General features: G+C 39.5%; 1 protein-coding gene and 1 long non-coding RNA gene across 2 annotated transcripts in view; both read left to right on the plus strand.

Annotated features, from left to right (window-relative positions):
- On the plus strand, positions 1-649 carry LOC118819781. The gene is made up of 3 exons (XR_005008205.1): positions 1-164; positions 333-399; positions 611-649. It is a non-coding gene; the product is annotated as an uncharacterized LOC118819781 (long non-coding RNA).
- A 5,702-nt stretch (positions 650-6,351) lies between these two features.
- capn5b (calpain 5b) overlaps positions 6,352-19,006 on the plus strand; it is a 45,473-nt gene continuing 32,818 nt past the window's right edge. The window contains exons 1-2 of the mRNA XM_036588172.1: positions 6,352-6,456; positions 17,140-17,318. Of these exons, the coding sequence (XP_036444065.1) occupies positions 17,154-17,318 (165 nt within the window). The 5' untranslated portion in view covers positions 6,352-6,456; positions 17,140-17,153. The remainder of the gene's footprint in view (positions 6,457-17,139; positions 17,319-19,006) is intronic.

Below are 19,006 nucleotides of genomic sequence, written 5' to 3' on the forward strand. Positions count from 1 at the left end.
CTCTCATTGACAAAGTCTCAGCGGCACTGTGTGTAGAAGACCATATAATGAGTGCAGGCCAGGCAGACGTGGTGGCTTCAGCAGAGACAATCACTTCTGAGAGAAAGGCAGTTACTCTGGACTTTCTTGTGTATGGTCGATGGATGCTGTAGATAAAGCTGACAGTAGGTGGTGCTCTGGGATAGGAAACATTTCTGTAACATCAGTAGGAACACAAGAAAATCTTTTTAATCACTCCATATTAACAATGCTGACTGTTTAGCTGTACTATTCTGGCCCTGTTGCTGTCTTTCTGAATACATACTTTTTCTGTGAAATGTTATTTTGTACAGGATTCAGAAAAGCATGTGGAGCAAATCCTTCAAAGATGACACACAATTTCTCACAACCAGGGCTAAAGTAAGCTGACATGTCTTTTACTGGCTTTTATCTTTAAGAACAATACTTGAGTTGATTCTCTTGGATTTCATCTTAGAAGTTGGTTGCATTTTGTGCTAATTGTACTCCAGATAATTCCAAACACTTTTAAAGACTTGAGGTCTGGAGTGACCAGTCCATTGTTCTGAGAATACCGGCAGCTTTGTTTGATTCATGAATTTAATCTTCTCAGTGAGGCTTCTTGGCAGCTACACATCCTTTCAGACTCATAGCTCTGAGTTGTCTTCTCACAATGAAAGGATGGAGAGAAACACCTGAGGAAGATCTGAGGTAAGACTGGAGCTTGATTTTCTCCTCTTTCTCAAAAATGAAAGCTTTAAGTACTGTTTATCTGATAGTGAGCATTTTGGTGGACTACCATGTCTTGCATGTTTCTCCATACTCTTAATAGTTTTCTGACTCCAGTTTTGAAAACTCCTGTTTTTCCACTTATATTTCTTTGACTTTACCCTTCTCCTCAGAAATATCTCCTGAAAAATCAACAACTTGTACTTAATGCCTGTTTTGACTGGAAATTAAATAAATGAGGGGTGGTCTCTGAAATCTACACAGCACTGTATGAAACAATAGTGAATGATGACACCATTTATTTTAATTAGGAGCTTCCAGTAAAAAAGAAATGGTAAGAACATTTCTATGTATTTAAAACAATTTCTTATATAAATAAACATTTTAAGTCCATACAAGTTGTTTGTTTGCTTTTGTCTCAGTGAGGGACTAAAAATACAGCCAGAGTGTAAGTATCCAAAGCTACGGGCTACTATGACATGCTTCTCACAAAAACACTGCTGAGCAAGTTACCTCAGAGTACATAGAGGCTAAGCTAAAGGAAGTGATGAGGACATATGAGTAATTTGCTCAGCTATTGTCTACATAACACCTCGTTTATTATTTAATTGTCTTTTATGAGAAAACCTTTTGTGCCTCCTTATTCTTCTGTGCCAGGAGCTCCTTTGTTATGAAGAGATTTCCAGCTCTTGGTGTTGAAGTACATTCAGAACAAAGATGTTTTCATGAGATATCATAAGGCACACTTGACCCACAGGTTTATCCTGAAATCTCTACTGAAGTGAGATTGAGGAGATCGTGGTTGAGTGGATGAGGGTAAGAGGAGATCAAGACAAGTTTACTCATCACTTTTATTTCTCTCTGCTCTACTTGGAGTCTCTCATCTAACGTGTGTATTGTGTTTGTGCTGCCAGCCAGGATGTTTCAGGATATCCAAATATCAGAAAACTTGAATCAGTCTTTAAAGAAATGCACAAATGCAACAAATTAGCATTGTCAGGTGAGTTTCCACAGCAAATATTCAGCCCTTCTCAACTACAGTCCCAAAAATAAAGGTGCCAAAAAGAGTTATTTCAAGCAATGACACAGAAGAACCATGTTTGATTCCTTAAAGAATCTTTCAGTGAGTGGTTCGTTAGTAAAACATTTTTGTAAGTGAGATGTATGAGTGTAAAGAAGCTTTTGGAGTTCTTTGAAGAACCTGATGTCATGGGAAATGTTTCATACTTCATATTTCAGTTTTCTATCACTGCATAAAAGCAAAAAAGAAGCACAAGTCAGCCTTTTGATAACAGATATTGTGCAATATTGCCCAAGTGGTCATGTAAGCTCATTCAGAATAAAATTTGAATCATTAAGCGCCATTATTATTAAACTGACTAGCAATAAAAGGTGAGTGAGAAATGTAAGTATATTCCTATTCACAATATGTCTTGCTTGAAAACGTAAATTAGGAAAAAATTTAAAATGTACAAATTTTGGGCTTCTGTATGATGTTCTTTGACATATCAGATAAATGCAACAACAGATTAAATGACAGAACTACATACCTGTATGATCTTAAAGGGGTAAACAAGGTGACCCCAAATATTCCCCTTTTGATGCTCTTTGGTCCTCTGCGTGTTCTGCGCTATAAATATTGAAAAGTGCTCAGTAAGCTACTGAAGCCCAGTGAATCTTTAGACTAAAAGTCAAACTTACTGCACATAAGTGTATTTGTGATTAATAGTAAAATCAGTGTTACTTTTGCTTTGCTATACATTTTAATTACATGGCGAGTCACACCATGAATTACATTTGCATTCTATGTTGACACTTTCAAGGCTGCACCGACTTTTTCTGTTTGTCAAGTCAAGAAATGACAAAAATGTGGCAAAAATGTAAGGAAGCGTTTGTCTCTTTGCAAATCAGGACCTCATGCACAATAACTTTTCATCAAATTTGACTCATGATATAAAATTCTTGGACTGTACCTACCAGCACAAACATGTTATTGATTTTAAATGTAGTATCTGCACTTTCAACAGAATTTCTCTGCTTATTACAGTGAGCTGCAAGTGAGATATTGTTAGATGCTTTTGTTATCGCCAGCAATAACTGCTAATGTCGACATCTGACATGTCATCCCCAACTGTTTCACATGTACGGCAGGAGGGCAGTGTGATTTAGAAGTCATTACAGCCTGGTTAGCTGTGCTGTTTGCCTGGAACCAAAGGCCAAGAGAGTATCCAAACTGGCCTGAGGGCTGCTGGACACAGACTCTCTGGGTAAATGGCTTTGTTTTCACCTTTACCAAAGACTCTGATTGTAGGTCGTTAGCTGAATCTTGTATTAATGGTCTTGTATTTGCTTGTTTTCTGGTCTCTTGTAGCCTTTCTCAAAGAACAGCACCTCCTGAAGTGGCAGGTACTGTTCTCTGGGCTGTGGTGGGTTCACCTAACGATGTTACAGAGAGATCAGGAGTTCACTTTAATGTGAAACACCCCACTGTTTGCCTCACATGTTAAATACATATATTTTGACTGCAGAGATGCATACAGTATAAAGATTTAATCGTTACTGTTGTAAGAAAACCTTTAATCACTGACAAGATGGACATTAACTCATTCTTTACAGTCATTTGCCTGGATAGCATGTGAGCTGTACATGAGCCTAGTCTGTAAACTCCAACATGGCTTGGCACATACAGCTGGACCTGATGAGGAAATGGACTGTATTTATCAATAAAATGGTTATGAATACACAGCCTGATGTCCGCGACATTGTTTCATGATAGTTTTGGCAAACTTTAAGGGAAAAATCGTCTCTGAAGAAAACTTAATTTTATGTTTTCCACTATTTTACCATCATCACCATTACATTTAAATCTCAGAAGACACATGTAGGTTCACTGGTTGGTTTTGGATAGTAAATAAAATGACTATATTTGGGTTGTAGACATTGTGACCCCTGGCTTTTATCAACACTACTGTAAACTGAGTCAGTAAGTTTCTCTACAGTAAATTATTTCACATCAAATCACTTTGGATGACTTTGTTTACTCAACAAATAAGTTCTGCAGAAATTTGGAAAAAATGGGTGGAATTCCCTTTTAAGTATCTAACATTGAGTGCCTTTTTTTATTTTTTATTGTTATTATTTTTATTACTAGTAGTAGTAGTATTAGTGTTTCCATATGCACCACGTGCATCTCACAATGTTTGTGAGTTTCTTTCACTGACCACATTTAGTCTTGAGTGCCCAGTTGCACCAGTACTTACTTTTCTACCTCTTGTTCACAACCTTTGATTGATGAAGCTCTGAATTGATCTGGTCAGGGGTTAGGGTCATACCATTTGTCATCTTCTCCCACTGTATATCACTCGACAGGCAGCTCATATGTAGTTGATATGATCATGTGACTTGAGGTTAACATGGTTCAAATGTTCTTGTTCCAGTCAGCACCACCATATGCCCGCTACTTCTGTCGTCCAGAAACTCTGTCATTTCTTTTAAAGAATGATATGTGTGTTTGGTTTAGAGAAGGCCCATGCAGGAGCAAGAGTGCTTTATCATGAGCTGTTTCATACCAGTTTCCACAGAACAGGCCTGTTGGTGTACTGTTATAAATAAAGGAGTCAAAGGGTTCTTTGGAACCTTTTCATGTATAGTTCTTTAAAGAACCAAGAGATGTGCAATTGTGAAGAATCTGAAAGGGTAATTAGTGTTAAACATAACACAGAGGTTCAATGCCATTTTTTAAAGTTATAAGTCAGAACCCAAAACCATTTAGGATGCTTTATTATTGAGAGTGTTTTTAAGAGTGTAGGACAGGGATGGGCTGGAACTGTCAGCCTTTTACTGGAGCTGTCCAGAGTGCTGATTGTGCAAGGGTTTGCTTGACCTACATCTGCTGCAGCAGTAAACTTCAACATAATCCACATACACTGTCGGTTTCACCAAGCAGCAACAAATGAGTGAAGTTGACATCTCCAGAGTGAAGCAATGTCTTAAAAGAACCACTTTGGTGCCCTTAAGAACCTTTCAACAGACAATTCTTTGAAGACTAATTTTTGTGTCTGTGAAGCTGAAGAACTTTTTTGACTTTTAAAGAATCTCCACATAATATAATGTTTTACCCCCCTCAGAACCATTTGTCCACACCAAGAATGATTTAGGATCCTTTATTTTTAGTGCATCTACTGTACACTGTACTGTGCAAAAAAGTTTCTATGAATTTGTAACAATCATGGAACCCTTCTGGTATACAATAGGTTATCCATCATAGAGAAGAACAATTACCGTTTTTTCCTGAATGTAGCATAGTGGAAAAATATAAAACATAAAATGTGGCCTGTGCAAAAATTATTGCACATTTCAACAATATATATACACACATACATACATATACATACATATATATATATATATATATATATATATATATATATATATATATATATATATATACATATATACATATATATTGCTGCTGTCAGAGCAAAACCTTGCATCTCTTTGTATCAACTGTGCAGGACAAAGAAAAAACATTATTTTCTTTCAATGTAAGTCAATGAAACATTTTTTCAAGTAATTTTGGGCCATTTCTTTTGGTGCTTTCATCACGTAATTTACATACAATGTAAAGAACAACAGGCCTTTTCAACATATGTCAAAAACTGAAAAACAAAAACAAAAATGGAGATACAAGGTTATACATACATATGTATATATATATATATATATATATATATATACATGTATATATATATATATATATATATATATATATATATATACATGTATATATATACATATATATGTGTATATACATGTAAATATATACACATAGACATATAGATCATCTCTGTTGGACCAAAACCTTGTATATGTAATTAAATCAAATTAAATTGTACAACGGTCATATTAAAGTGTTATTACTGCATTTGTTATTTTGTTCATTTGTTCTCATTAAAAAAAAATTAACAAGTCATGTTTCATGATTCAGTTCGCTTTATATTTTGTTCTTAAAACGCTTCAAAAACACAATTTCAGAACAAAACTGAAAATTATAGACTACAGTATAACAATATTATAGTCTAAATATATGTTTGTTCTTTCACTGGGTGAGAAGGTGGGGTTAGGGTCACTTTCTGGCAGGCCAAATCAAACATCCTCATGGGCCACACTCTGGGCAGCTGTCTGGAGTCTGGAACTTTTACTTTATGTGGAGGTTCTTTAAACTTGAACTTGACCATTGACCAAAAGCTTCTTCGCACTCATACATGTGATGTACTGAAGAACCATCCATTGAAAGGTTCTGTGTGGCTCTGAAGAACCCTTTCTGGCACCTTTATTTTTCTGTATGTAGATTATTTTTTCCCACAGTGAGCACCTGGACTTTGGGTAAATGTACAGAATGAGGGACTTTGTGAACAGTATCTGCTTACGTTTAGGAGCTTATGTGTATCTCACTGGGTTGGTGAAAGCATATGCGTATGCGTGGGTATCAGTGCATGTGTGTGCCCATCTGCTCTGCACATGCTCAGATGGAGAGGCTCGTAGGCCCCTCCCTGCGCGGGAGTGCTGATCTGCAGGCGGATATAGCAAGCAGTGCGTCGCAGGGAGAGAGAGGTGGAGAGAGAGGGAGAAAGAGAGAAAGGGAGAGGAGACAGAGGAGGCTCGCGGCTGCTGGATCCCCGGAGGAGGAGCGGAGAGAAGACGCCACCGCGGGACTGGAGCTGAGCTCAGGTACCATCGCAGCTCAGGCTGCTGTGCGCGGACGCTCGGCGCTCCACTGCTTTTCCACAGCCAACACTGGAGCGCGCGATCATAAGAACCCTCGGTCTCGTCTGATTAAGATGCACTGATTTACTGTATTTACGGTCAGGCGTCGTGCACGCGGTGATGAGGTTTTGTGCTGAACGTGCAGGTGTCCGAGAGGGAGCTTACAAATGCAGCTGAACGAAACAGTGCAATTGCAAATGCTGTATACAGTGTCTATAGAGCAAGTGATCTTGCAAATAGGCTACAGAGTCACGATGCTCGTAGCTATAGTTACCGCTATTTTGAGCCACTGGAAGACTTGCCACAGTGCAGTGGCCAGTTGCATTAATAAGAGGTGTGTCTGACCAACACCCACGCGCCTTGTAATAAGTTTGACCACCGGTGGACCCAGCCCGTGTACGCTATGTGTGCAAACCGCTGCATTCAGGCTAGCTCAAAATGCTACTGATTTACAAGTGAGGGATCACTGTAGACCTAATGCAGTGTCATATTTACGTTCATATAATCGAAATAACAGAATGAATAACAGAATAATCAGTAATAATTAGTAATACTTTCCTCTTCTTGAAAGCCATAATTCACCTTGTTTTCTTCACGGTTTGCTTTGTCCACAGTGATTTTTGTGCTGTGTATCGGAGGTTCAGGGTCTTCTCTGAGGTGTGGAGGCTGAGGAGTGAGGGCAGGACCCAGGCATGCAGGGCAGATGACATATGCATTCATGCAGTGGCTGCAGTGCCAGGGCTGGGATACCCTGAGCTGGAGTGGGTGGGGGAGGGGAGGGGGAAGTAGAGGGGGGGGTTCTTCCAACATCTTTGCTGCACTCTTTCCTTCTCTCAGCCAACCAGCGCTTCTCTTTCGCTCTCGGTCGCTCTTCTCACTCACTTTCTTTCTTTTTCTTGCTTTCATCCTCTTCCTTGCTCCCCATCTCTCCCCTTCTCTTTTCCCTTCTCTCCACCTGTCATTCCTTCTCTCCATCTTTATTTTTTCTCTCTCGCATTCTCTCTCACACACTCTCTCTCTGCTTTCTTTCCATCTCTGTCTCTCTTCTCTTCATCTCTTTTCTTGCTATCCATCTTTTTTACTCTCTCACTCTTCCTTTGTCTCTATTCCCTCTCCTTTCTTTACATCTCCTTTCTCTCCCTTTCATTCTCTGCTCTCCATCTTTCTTTCTTTCACTCTCTCTCCTTCTTTATCTCTTTCTCTTCTTCTCTCATTTCTGGCTCTCTCTCTTTCTGTCTCTTTCTCTTTACCATTCCTCTTTTCATTCTCATTCTCTTCATTTCGGTGCTCTCTCTCTCTCTCCCTCTCTCTCTCTCTCTGTCTCTCTCTCTCTCTCTGTGTGGCCAGTGTGTTGTGCTGTTAGCAGCCCCTCTGTCCCACAGGATGCTTATTCTTTAACAGAGAGCTCACAATATCCGCTTGGACTGCACACTAATTTGCCAAGCTAAAACACCATTTAGTCCCTCCTTTTATAAAGCCAAGACCTTAGACCACATCAATTTGCCAGTCTGCTTGTAAAGTTTTATGAGGATGTGGTCTATAATTTGGCCTTGAGAGTGTGTGAGTTGAAACAGGGGTAAACGTTTCAGAGCCAGCCAAGATGCTGGCATATCCTGCAGCTGCTTTAACCTCTTAAATGGACAAGGGACCACCGGTGGGCCCAAAGTTTATTTCACTTGCACAAAATTATTTCACTTACATTCCTTCGACTTTCCCCTTCCTTATGAAAGTGAATTTTTATATCTAATGTCCTCAGAAAGATCTCCTGAAGAATAAATAACTTGTGCTTAATGGCCATTTTGACTGGAAATTACGTAAATGAACAGTGGTCTCTGACTTTTCCACAGTACTGCACGTGTATATACAGCTGATAAAATGGCAGAAAAACATCACTAGTTTAACTGTAAAGGAACTAAGGTATTTGCAGACCTTGCAGAAGTGCTTACATTTGGACCTGCTGGAAGGTCCTTATTGTTTAAGAGGTTAAAACATGGCAGGTCAATTTGATGTTTCCACAGTGTGTGTCAGACTGTACAGTATGTAGCCGTCTCTAGTGATATATGTGCTTGTGAGTCTGTGCAAACTGCCTGCTGCTTAAGTACCTGCTGCTTGGCCTTCACTGTTGGTATTAAGGCCTGTGAGTATAATCTCCACCCACGAACTTCAGCGCTCCCTACCTGCCTGCCTGCCACCTGAAAGAGAGAAAGAGAGAGAGAGAGAGAGAGAGAGAGAGAGAGAGAGACGTAAAAAGTGGAGTGGTCTCACTGATGTCACGAGTCAGTCACGAGATGAGGCCAGCACCATCTGCCATGCTGGCTCCCCACTGCACTGCTTTCATTTCCCCAGGTGCTCCAGTCAAGACTGCAATGGAGTCAAAGTCAACCTAGCACTGCTAACAACAAAGCCCCCGCTAACATATGCTTCATAATCCTCTATCAAAAGATTGAGAATCAGCACAATTGAATTTCTGCTGTTCATCTCTATCTTTTTCAGCAAGATACTCCCATTTAAGTGCAGTTTTAACCCCTTAACCCCTTGAAATCCCAGGCTTATTACATACTAAGGCTTATTATTCAGTAACTACAGGGACTTCAGTGCAAACTGGTTGAGCTATTCTTAGGTTATAGATGTGGCTAATAAAACGTTGGTTTTGCATTATATGGGCCCTTTAAACTGGCTGGTTTTGTTACTGTGCCTTTAAAACTAATATACATTAATGCCATTGATTCTGATTGGCTGCACTGTATTGTGTCTAAAAAAACAGACCCGGTTGAAACACTCCTTATAACTTTAGTGTAAGTGGGCGGAGCTAAACTGCTGTAGGCTGAATAGGTGGATTTATGTAACTGCATTGGTTTTCATGACATCACAGAAACAATGAATTCAAAATGGACCTTTTTACAGCTCAGTTTACATATAAATAAGTCTGGGGTTTAAAGTGTTAATTATTTTCTTAAAATGACACCAAAGGCCAAAACAAGCCTTTAACAATATACAATTGATTATCTAACCCTTTAATACAGTTCTTTTTGTAAAAGTTGATTTACACTTGAAGAAATGCTGCTGAATGTAATAACTGAATAATAGGCCTGGAGTTTAAGGGGTTTTAACATTAGCCGGTTTATGAGTTGAGTAAGCTGTGCAACAGAGTATGAAGGGAAAGGCTTTAAAATCATCTCACATTGTACAAAAAAGGCCACATTGAGTGCTGTACTGCGTGTGCCTCCGAAAATACCTCATGAGGAAGATTTGCGGCTGTGGAATGACATCAGTCGGAGATTTTGTCATTAGTGCAGAAGCAGTGGACGCCGAGCTGAAGTCATAATTAATCAGAGCGGAGGTCTGGGAGTGGAGATGAATAATTCACTGCAGCTCCAGCACTTTCTCACAAAGCCCTGAAAGAGCTGTGATTGACAGACTGCCCATGCATTTCACACACCTCAAACACAGCGAGGGAAGCGCAGGGGAATCAGCTCCCCAAAATATCTGGAATTCATTAGGCTTTTGTATAAGCACAGGCCTACTATCTGAAATGGCACTGAACGCTGTCACGATACCAGAACTTTGATTTGATACTGGTACCAAGTAGGGGTGCAATGATTATTCGACTTAGTCGACTAAAATCGACGACCAAATTAGTTGGCAACTAATTTAGTAGTCGATTAGTTGGTGACATCATCACGCGTGTTTCTCGTGCTCAAGAGGAACATTTTGACATTGCCGTTACTGGAGAGTTAACATCAGCGTGATGGCAGCCTCAAGAACAAAATCCAAGAACAAAAGTGTGGGAGCTAAACTCAGAAAAAAACGTTGTCAGTTGTGCTGTTTGTAAAGCTGACTTAGCTGGCACGGGAGCACATCCTCCATGCTGGAGTATCTGAAGAGGAAACTCGTCGGCTCACTCCGTCCTACTTCATGTTCTGAACTGAGCTGTAACATCTTCAGTTTTCGAAATGCATTTTCTCTGGAATCGTTAACGGAGTTGGAACAGAGGAGCAAATAACTATTATTCACAGTGACCCTGTTCACTTTCCAGATAACGTTCACGGTTTTAAACACTGCACGTCGGTGTAACGCCGAGGCCACCGGTGCGGTCAAATTCGGTGAACACAGGAGAGTGTTTACAAACAGCTTACTGTTCTCCGTGAACGTTTAGCTCCACTCGCTAACAGTTTAAGAAAGTATTTCTCCGTGAACACACAGGGTAGCTGGACAAAGGGTTACAGTCGAAATGAAGCGTTTACACAAAATCATTCATTTAACTGTTCTTAGTGAACAAGTTTTCCACAAACATTCGCTAAGAGGAGAGCGAGACTCTCACAGGAGCACTGTTTATTGACTTGATTAAAGGAAAACTGTTTAGTTTTGTTATATTTTCTTGCTGCTACTTTGCACACATTTTGACAGAAAAAAATATATTGGAGTTTTATTTTTTTTTTTATCTTTTGTATTAGCAGGAAAGTTCATTAAAACAGTGAATTCTTGAATGGTATTCATCTTTGTCTTCATTGTTAGCAAATGCATAAAACAACCTCATGCTATTAGCTTTTAAATTTAGCTACATAAAAGTTATTCGGATTTCATAATTCAGATTTCATAATCCGAATAATCGGATTATTCATTTAAAATTAGTCGTTTGTTGCAGCCCTAGTACCAAGTGATACTATGGCATAAAATTAAGAACAACTGTCTGAACACCGAATGAATATTGAACTGAACACAAAAAACACAGGAACATTCAAATGATCACAGCTAAAACAAAAGCCCCATATTCTGCAATTTTCAGCTTATGACATTTGTGTGGATTTATTTACGCAAAATACTCATTTTTACATGACCATTTTGCAACTTCTCTTTATCTACAGGAATAAAAGAGGCTGTTATTGTTACTGTGTCTTTTAGACTGTAATTGATCTGTTCTTATGGCTGCCTTGCACTGTGCCTCATCCAAAACACCAAAAAGCAGTTACATTGCTGTGAGCTGAATAGGGGGGTAGATGTAAATGTGCTGGTTTTCGTGACATCACAAAACCTTGAATTTGAACACTATTCGGATGAGTTAAGTTTTACATGGGGAGGTAATGTTGTGTACTTTTTACTGGTGCTTTTCAGTGATTTTAGTCCTGTCTGATTCTGCCATGTCTGTAAGTTTTATGGACTGTGTGCTCAAGCATCAGTAAAGATTGCAGTGGCTTTGGCCTATACTGGTGCTTTGAACTGACATGATTAATATGTATCAAGTGTTTGCACATGAATAAATTGTGTTACATGACCACAATAATTTAAAGAAAGCAAGTGCGTTAGTGTAATATACTTTCTTTATAGTGTGCAACCACTTGACGCAATAAAATCATGAATCATTTTTTTCAGTGTACTATAAAACAAACAGTATAAATAACCCTAGGTTGTGTTAATCCTGTGCTAATCAAAAAGGTTTTTTATGTGACAGTGTTGACTGCTGACACATTTCATTCACAACAGCTAGATAGACAGTTCAAGTGCAAGAAATCACGATACAGTTAAATGGTTGGATGTTTGGACTACATGTAAGCAGCCTAGTATACTGCGTGTGAAACTTATTTGGAGCGTGTGTGTCGTTTAATTTATTGTTGATTGTGTATTTTGTTAGTTTTGTGAAGCATCTGATGGTAAACCGTCCTTTAGCATGTCGCTATATAAATAAACATGATGATGATGATGATGGAGTGAAGGCAATGCTTAAATCGAGTAGCCCCTCCTGTCTCTGTCATTTCTACAGAAATGTCATATCCTGGGTGAATCGATCATAAACATTACACACATCAAGTGATCAAATTTCATTACCCCACCTCCCTGTGTAAAACTAATTTGAATAGTACTTTTTTTCCCCATACATGAACTGTATGGACTGAGGAGTGAATGGTATGATTTAAAACTACAAATTTTGACATTTAAATTTAACAAAAAGGTGAGGAAACTTTGGTTGTCTGTATATATAGGCCCTTCAACATCTCTGATTTTCTAATTTAGTGTCTCTTTTTTATCAGTTCAAAACTCTTCAGTGCATTGTTGCAAGTATTTTTAGGCAGAACTAAAAAAAAGTATCTAAATAATTTAAACATGACCTCTTTCAACATGTTTTGAAGGGATTAACACTGAGATGCAGAGATAGGCCTACAGTGAAGCCCAACATTCCTCACTCAGTTTAAAACAAATACAGAATGGGTTATACCTTATGTAGATTGTTTCTAGGAGCAGTTTTAGATATGCTAAGGATGTGTTTCAGCCCGTTCATTCAAATTAGCATGTTCTGTTTGATTTGCCAATAGGCAGAAAACAACATCAGCATAGTGTTAGCCTATTCACACAGATTTGTCTTGAAAGTTCAGAGTATTTAGTTGCTGACCATGTTATCCTATTTAAAAGCATTGTGCTTTCAATACAAGACCAATGCAGTAAATACAGTACAGTACAATACAGTAAATGAATTTGCCTTCAGGGAATTGGTTTAGTGAAGTAAAGACTCAGATGAATTGAAGCAGTATATGATGTCGTGTTCCTGCCTGACCTGCATTTTTAAAGCAGAGCACACAGCACAGACACAATATTGCACTGGTGTAATAGTGAAGGATCTGTTGAGCAGGTGCTGTTCCCTCTGCACGGCCTGCCTCTGCCCTGTTGCCCGCCGGCAAGATTGTGCACTCCTAAGACTAACAAGATTAGAGGGCCGTCTTGCTTTATCCCGCCAACATATCTCCCTGGCAACTGGAATTCGTTGCTAGCCACTTATGGCAATGGAAAAAGTCCCCTCTTGTCTCTTCTTCTCTGAAGGTAATGATCAGATCGATGTGTGCAGGGACCGAAAACCACCCCAGTCAAAATTTATAGCATCGCAGGAAGCCAGTGTAGCCAGGCCGACGGAGGCAGGTCAGGGATGTGTGAGGGACCCCATTTGCATGTGTGAGTGTGAACATTTTAAATGTTTACTTTTTTGTTTGCTTGCAAGCCAAAATTCCCCTTTTCTGATTTAAAAGAATATTGTAGCATTTTCAGTCTAATCTCTATCTGCTGCGTCTGTACCATGCTTTCGGTAACCACAGACAATTATTTTGACATTTCCTTGTACTTAGAAAAAGTACAGGCAACCCATTCACTTAAAAAACTTACCCCAAAGCCATAATTTAAAAAATAAAGAGTAATCTATGCTAAATAATAATTGGTAAATATTTTTATGTATTACTCTTCAGCCCAGGAAACTACTAAATATGGCCTAGAAACAATCTAAACATTAAAACTCAATAACAATGGAAAGATTTATGAATATGCATGATTATGCAAGTTGAAAATGCACCCTTGCCTCTGGGTTTCCAAACCCCCCCCCTGCTTTCCTTAGAGTCCTGCATCAATAAGCTTGTTTACACATTGCATAACATGCATTTTCAGTGATCGGATCACGTTCACATTTCATTTGACTGCATGAAGAGCTAAGTGTAAGCACCCCACCCCCAAGATGCATTGTGAGCTTATCACTCAACCCATATTTGGAGGTGGTCAGAGACAGATCTTGACCACATTTAACTCAAGTGTAAACAGAATGCATTTTTGTTATCGCTGTTGTCATTAACAGTTACCTGAGTGGAAATGTTTCCACCAAATGCTGACTAGCAAGTGAGAGAATAAACAAGAAAACGAAAGATGGAGGAAATGTGAGATTGAAGTTAGGCCCAAACCCAGAGCCTTCATGCACACTAGGCCAGTGTATGTGTTGACATGCTTTTTACACAGAAATTATACAATCGGATCTCATCTGGTCACACTGGGGATTCATTTTAGTAAAAAAGTGTAAACAGAATCTTTCCATAGCTTATGCAGATATGAAACGGGCACGAAACACATGTTAATGCAAGGTGTAAACAGGCTCAAAGTCCTTCTCTGCCTGCATGCTGTGCTTTCGGCAGATGGAGAACACAGACTGAGACAATAAGAAGATAAGAACAATAAAAATACATTTATACTGTAACATTAACTATCAGACTTCCATCACCCAATAAATGTTAAACCCTAAAACTGAACAACCTTGCAGTACAGTGGAGCTGATAACGCTTGTGATGAGCTAAAGTAGAACAGGTTAGATTCTGGGGTGTATTTCACAAATCAGGATTTCTCAGTTTAGCCAGATAACTTAAGCCCAGTCAGGCATGTTAAGTAGTGAAAGAGCTGAGGGACATTCCTATTGGACAGTCTTCATCCTTGGGCTTAAGTTATCTGGCTAAACTGAGGAATGCTGCTTTGTAAAATACCCCCCTGTACACTGACACCAGTCACTCAACTTCACTAGTTCTAAACATGCAGATATCAAACTTGTGTTGTGGTGTGAAGCTGTTTAAGTTTGCATACTAAACTAACCTCTAATGAGGTTGTGGGGCAAGAGTAGCTTAGCTACCAACTCTCAGATTTTCTTTAGATCTTGAGATATTTAGAGTCTTCTCTAAACGTGCATCAGTACGCTGTAATTTAATGTATGTTGTGATGAGTGAAGATCCAGCATGCTAAGCTAGCTGCTACTGTTTGGGACGTTTTTGATGTGGAATGTAAATTTGACACCAGTGCAATATTAAATACTGCCATAATTTAGTCATCATAATATCGTCATTGTTTCTGGCTGTTGACCTTAAGGCCCAATCCCATAAGTAAGTGGTAGGGGCAAGGGGTAAAATAGGATTGGGCCTAAATGTGTTTTGAGTCAGCAAATTTTCTGTTTTTTCCTAAGCACAGGGAAATTATTGCCCGTGGTGAACAACATAATCCACAAATACAGCAGGAAGAGATTAGGTTGGAAAATGCTGGTGTTTTTCTTGAATATTTGTATTTAGTGTTGGAGCTGGTTTGCCTTGATCACAGTGACTTTGGCTCAATCCCATTTCTTTTTTTACCCCTACCCCTTGTTTTCGAGTGTCACCCTAACCCCTTGGAACTGAGTTACAAGGGGTAGTGGTTGAAATCTTGCCCTACGAAATGGGTCAACCCTCAAATAAAAAAAAAACAAAAAACAAAACACTGCTTCATTAACAGGCTACTAGTGGTGCTCTGTAGGCGACCTGGCCCGTCTTCAGTGATAGCAGAGAAGGGAAAAGTTCAGCAACCACGCTACTCGGCTTTAGTTACATTTAGGGCATCATATCCTTTCAATGAGGCGGTATAAGACAATTATTTATTATCGCCCACCGCTAATTCTTTGGTGATACGAAGCTGAAGTCAGACATTCACCAGCTTCTTGTTCGTATTTTCCCGTTCCACCTTAAATGGTGCAGCAGTTACATTCTGGCGCTTCAGGCGTCAGCACTGCTGGACTATTTAAGGTGGAACGGGAAAGTTAGCTAGCTAGCTACCGAGACATTAGCATGCTATTAGCGATTTTTATGCTTGTTATGAAAAAACACACTATGAAGACCATACTGCATTGAAACGACATTAAACTAAGAAAATACGAAGGTTATCGCAATTTTTTAACGGAGAAAATACTTAAGTACATTTGTGGGTTTCTTTGGTCGCTCGCGCAGCCATCTTACCGGTTTTTCTTTTTTTTTTCCTCATAACACTCCGTTTGGAGTACGCCTCTGAAAAACCTCCGTTTGGAGGGCCATATAGCCCTAACACTTGGCCCTACCCCTCTGTCTCAACAAAAATTGGGACACCCTAACCCTAGACGTGAACGCGCAAAACAGAGGGCTAAGGGCTAAGTGGTAGGGGCAAGGGGTGAAATGGGATTGGGCCTTTGTGTGTTTCTGTGCGTTTCAGATCCTTTGGACTGTTTGTAGGCAGTATTTCAGTCAGAGCGGCATAGCGGAAACGGGCACAGGCATGTTTGGTATCCTGTCCATATTGATGGCAGGTGTGTGAGTAGGGAGGGAGAGTGTAATAGGGCTGTGACTGAAATCGAACATGAGCAATTTGTCACCGGAGGGGACAGGCTATGAAGAGGCGATAACTCACCCTCAGGTCAGTTAAATGCCAAAGTAGACACTGAATCCGTCATGGTCAGTTTTAATCTCCATAAGCATGAATATGCATTGCCTAATTACAAACATAGCACTGCTTACATATGTGAGTGTGTCTCATTTAGTAGAGAGGATGTATTTACAATGTATAAAAGTCTGTCAGCGAAAAGTGTAATATATTGTTGCTGTTGTGACAGAAGCTCATATTTCAGAAATAGTGGATTAATAATTTGTAAGAGAAGAAAAAAATGTTCTGGACTTTAATGCAAGTAAGTATACTGATTTTATTCCAAAGTTTTTGGAGCATTTCTGTTTGTCCGTTGATCATGAAATGTTCACACAAGGAAAAGGGAAGCAGCTGTATTCAAATACTGTGAAAAAGCAGAAATAAACAGAGTTATGAGGTTTAGATACATCTGTGTGGATATAAAGATCTATCAGCATAAAAGAGTCAAGTGTCATTTTTTAAAATGATACTAGAGTGTTTTGGACATGTTTGCAGTAGCTAATGGTGTATGATAGTATGATGTCATATTCTTCCATGGCTTGAAGACACACAAACCCACAAGATAGTAAACAAAACATCACTTACGTTCTCAGGAGTTATAGCCGTAGGGCCAGAGTCGTTGTAAAATCCAGTTTTTCTTAATTGTACTTTCCCCTTTTGTAGCTGCAGCTTGAAGGATGTTCTCCTCCGTGAAGGCCTTTGAGGGGCAGCAGTACTCCACCCTGAAGAAGCAGTGTTTGCAGAGTGGGACCCTGTTTGAAGACCCTCTGTTCCCCGCTGTAGACGACTCGCTTTTCTACCAGGGCAACCGCATCGGGCGTGTGCACTGGAAAAGACCCAGAGTGAGTCACTCCCAAGAGCCTCTATCAGCCATAGACACTGCTGCTCAAAAGTCTGTGATCACTTGTCAAATTAATAATTTATGTTAATTTATATTAAAAAATAACAGCCAACAAAAATTATTGCTCCTTTTCAGGAATTTTAGTGTCATCCACAGCTCTGTCCATCATTCTAGACACTTCTAACATTAGCCTGCTACAAATTATCTGAAAGTTGTGTTATGGTTGAAAACAATTATTGTTTTTAATGGTGATTTTTAATAGTGATTATTTAATTTTAGCATACAATGATTAAACAAGTTTATTGAAGCCAACGCTTAATAATTGTCTTCCTTTCCCTGACCGCTTGTCTCCTTGACTTCAGATCCTGCTGTGTAGGTTAAATCATCTCATGTAGCATACACAGTAGGTGGGCCATGAGCAATTTATTCCCCTCTCATGGTGTCCTGTAATTCAGCAAGATGTGCAAGAACAGAGGGTTGTTGAAGAATTTTGTTTAAATGAACAAAACTGAGCAAAAACATTGTTTTCTTATACTTTACTTCACGATGTATCAAATTTAACATTGTATTCATTTTAATTCATGCATACACTGTGTAGATACTGGCTGGTTTTGCTTTGATTTTGGATTTCTACTTAGTTTTGATGGACAGTCAGTACTCTGGTGTTTAATGTGAGATGGCTATCTTGGTCAATAATGCTGGGCAGTTTGGGCTCTTACTGTGGTGATGCTGCCTAGCGCACCACCATTTTGAGAAACAGACGTTAATTAGAGAATGTGAAAACCACCGTGAGACTCCAGCCAAGGCGAAAAAGGTGAGCCTGATACTTAAACCTTGAGACTTGACAGCTATGGCCAACTGTTAATGAATATGTTGCTTGCAGGAAGAATTGTTTATTCATTATTATTAATACTAAATTCAGTTTTTTGTTGAACATTGGTTCATTGTAATATTGTTTTTGCTGTTGCCTAAAAACACTCCTTAACTGTCGTGATACACGTGATACACAGCCTCTTATTTTTGGTTGAACATGGTTTACATGGCTGATGGATACATGAGTTCTGCTCTGATCAGTGAAGTAGAATGTGTTATTTGCTACATAAGCATGTTTTTTGATGGTGTAGCTGTCGTTCTTTGGTGAATGAAATTATTTGCTTCCTTTTTAATCAGTTGATGTTGGTCAGGTATGATATGCTATTGATTCTTTTTAGATATGAAGAGCCGCAGGCATAGCAGCAAGTCTAAATGATTGTAGGGCAGCATAGTAGAAAACACATATAGAGACATTTAAAGCCCTGCAGTAAAAAAGAGAGAGACTGTAAATGCAAAACATTCTCCCCTGCCTACAATGCCCAGGGGCAGGCTGAGTGTCAGGCCTGTCCGAGTCAATCTTCCCTCACTCTCACTGCCTCTCTAGCACTTCAGTCCTGGAGCGCTGCCCACCCCCGGAATTTCTCTCACGCACACATGCACACACGCACACACACTCGCTTGCGGGGACCCAGTGGAGTGTTCTGGTCCAGAGCCCCCAAACTGCTCCTTCTGCAGCCCCATCATTATTTATCACCTCTAAAATGGAGCCAGACAGCAAGGCTGAATCTGCCTGCTCTGCAGTACGACAAACCACAAAGTCCAAGTCCTGCAGCTGCACCACAGCACCAAGAGGAATTGCTAAAAGGCAATATTTGG

Source organism: Colossoma macropomum, unplaced genomic scaffold (genome assembly GCF_904425465.1).
Source record: "Colossoma macropomum unplaced genomic scaffold, Colossoma_macropomum, whole genome shotgun sequence".
Taxonomy (NCBI): Eukaryota; Metazoa; Chordata; class Actinopteri; order Characiformes; family Serrasalmidae; genus Colossoma; species Colossoma macropomum.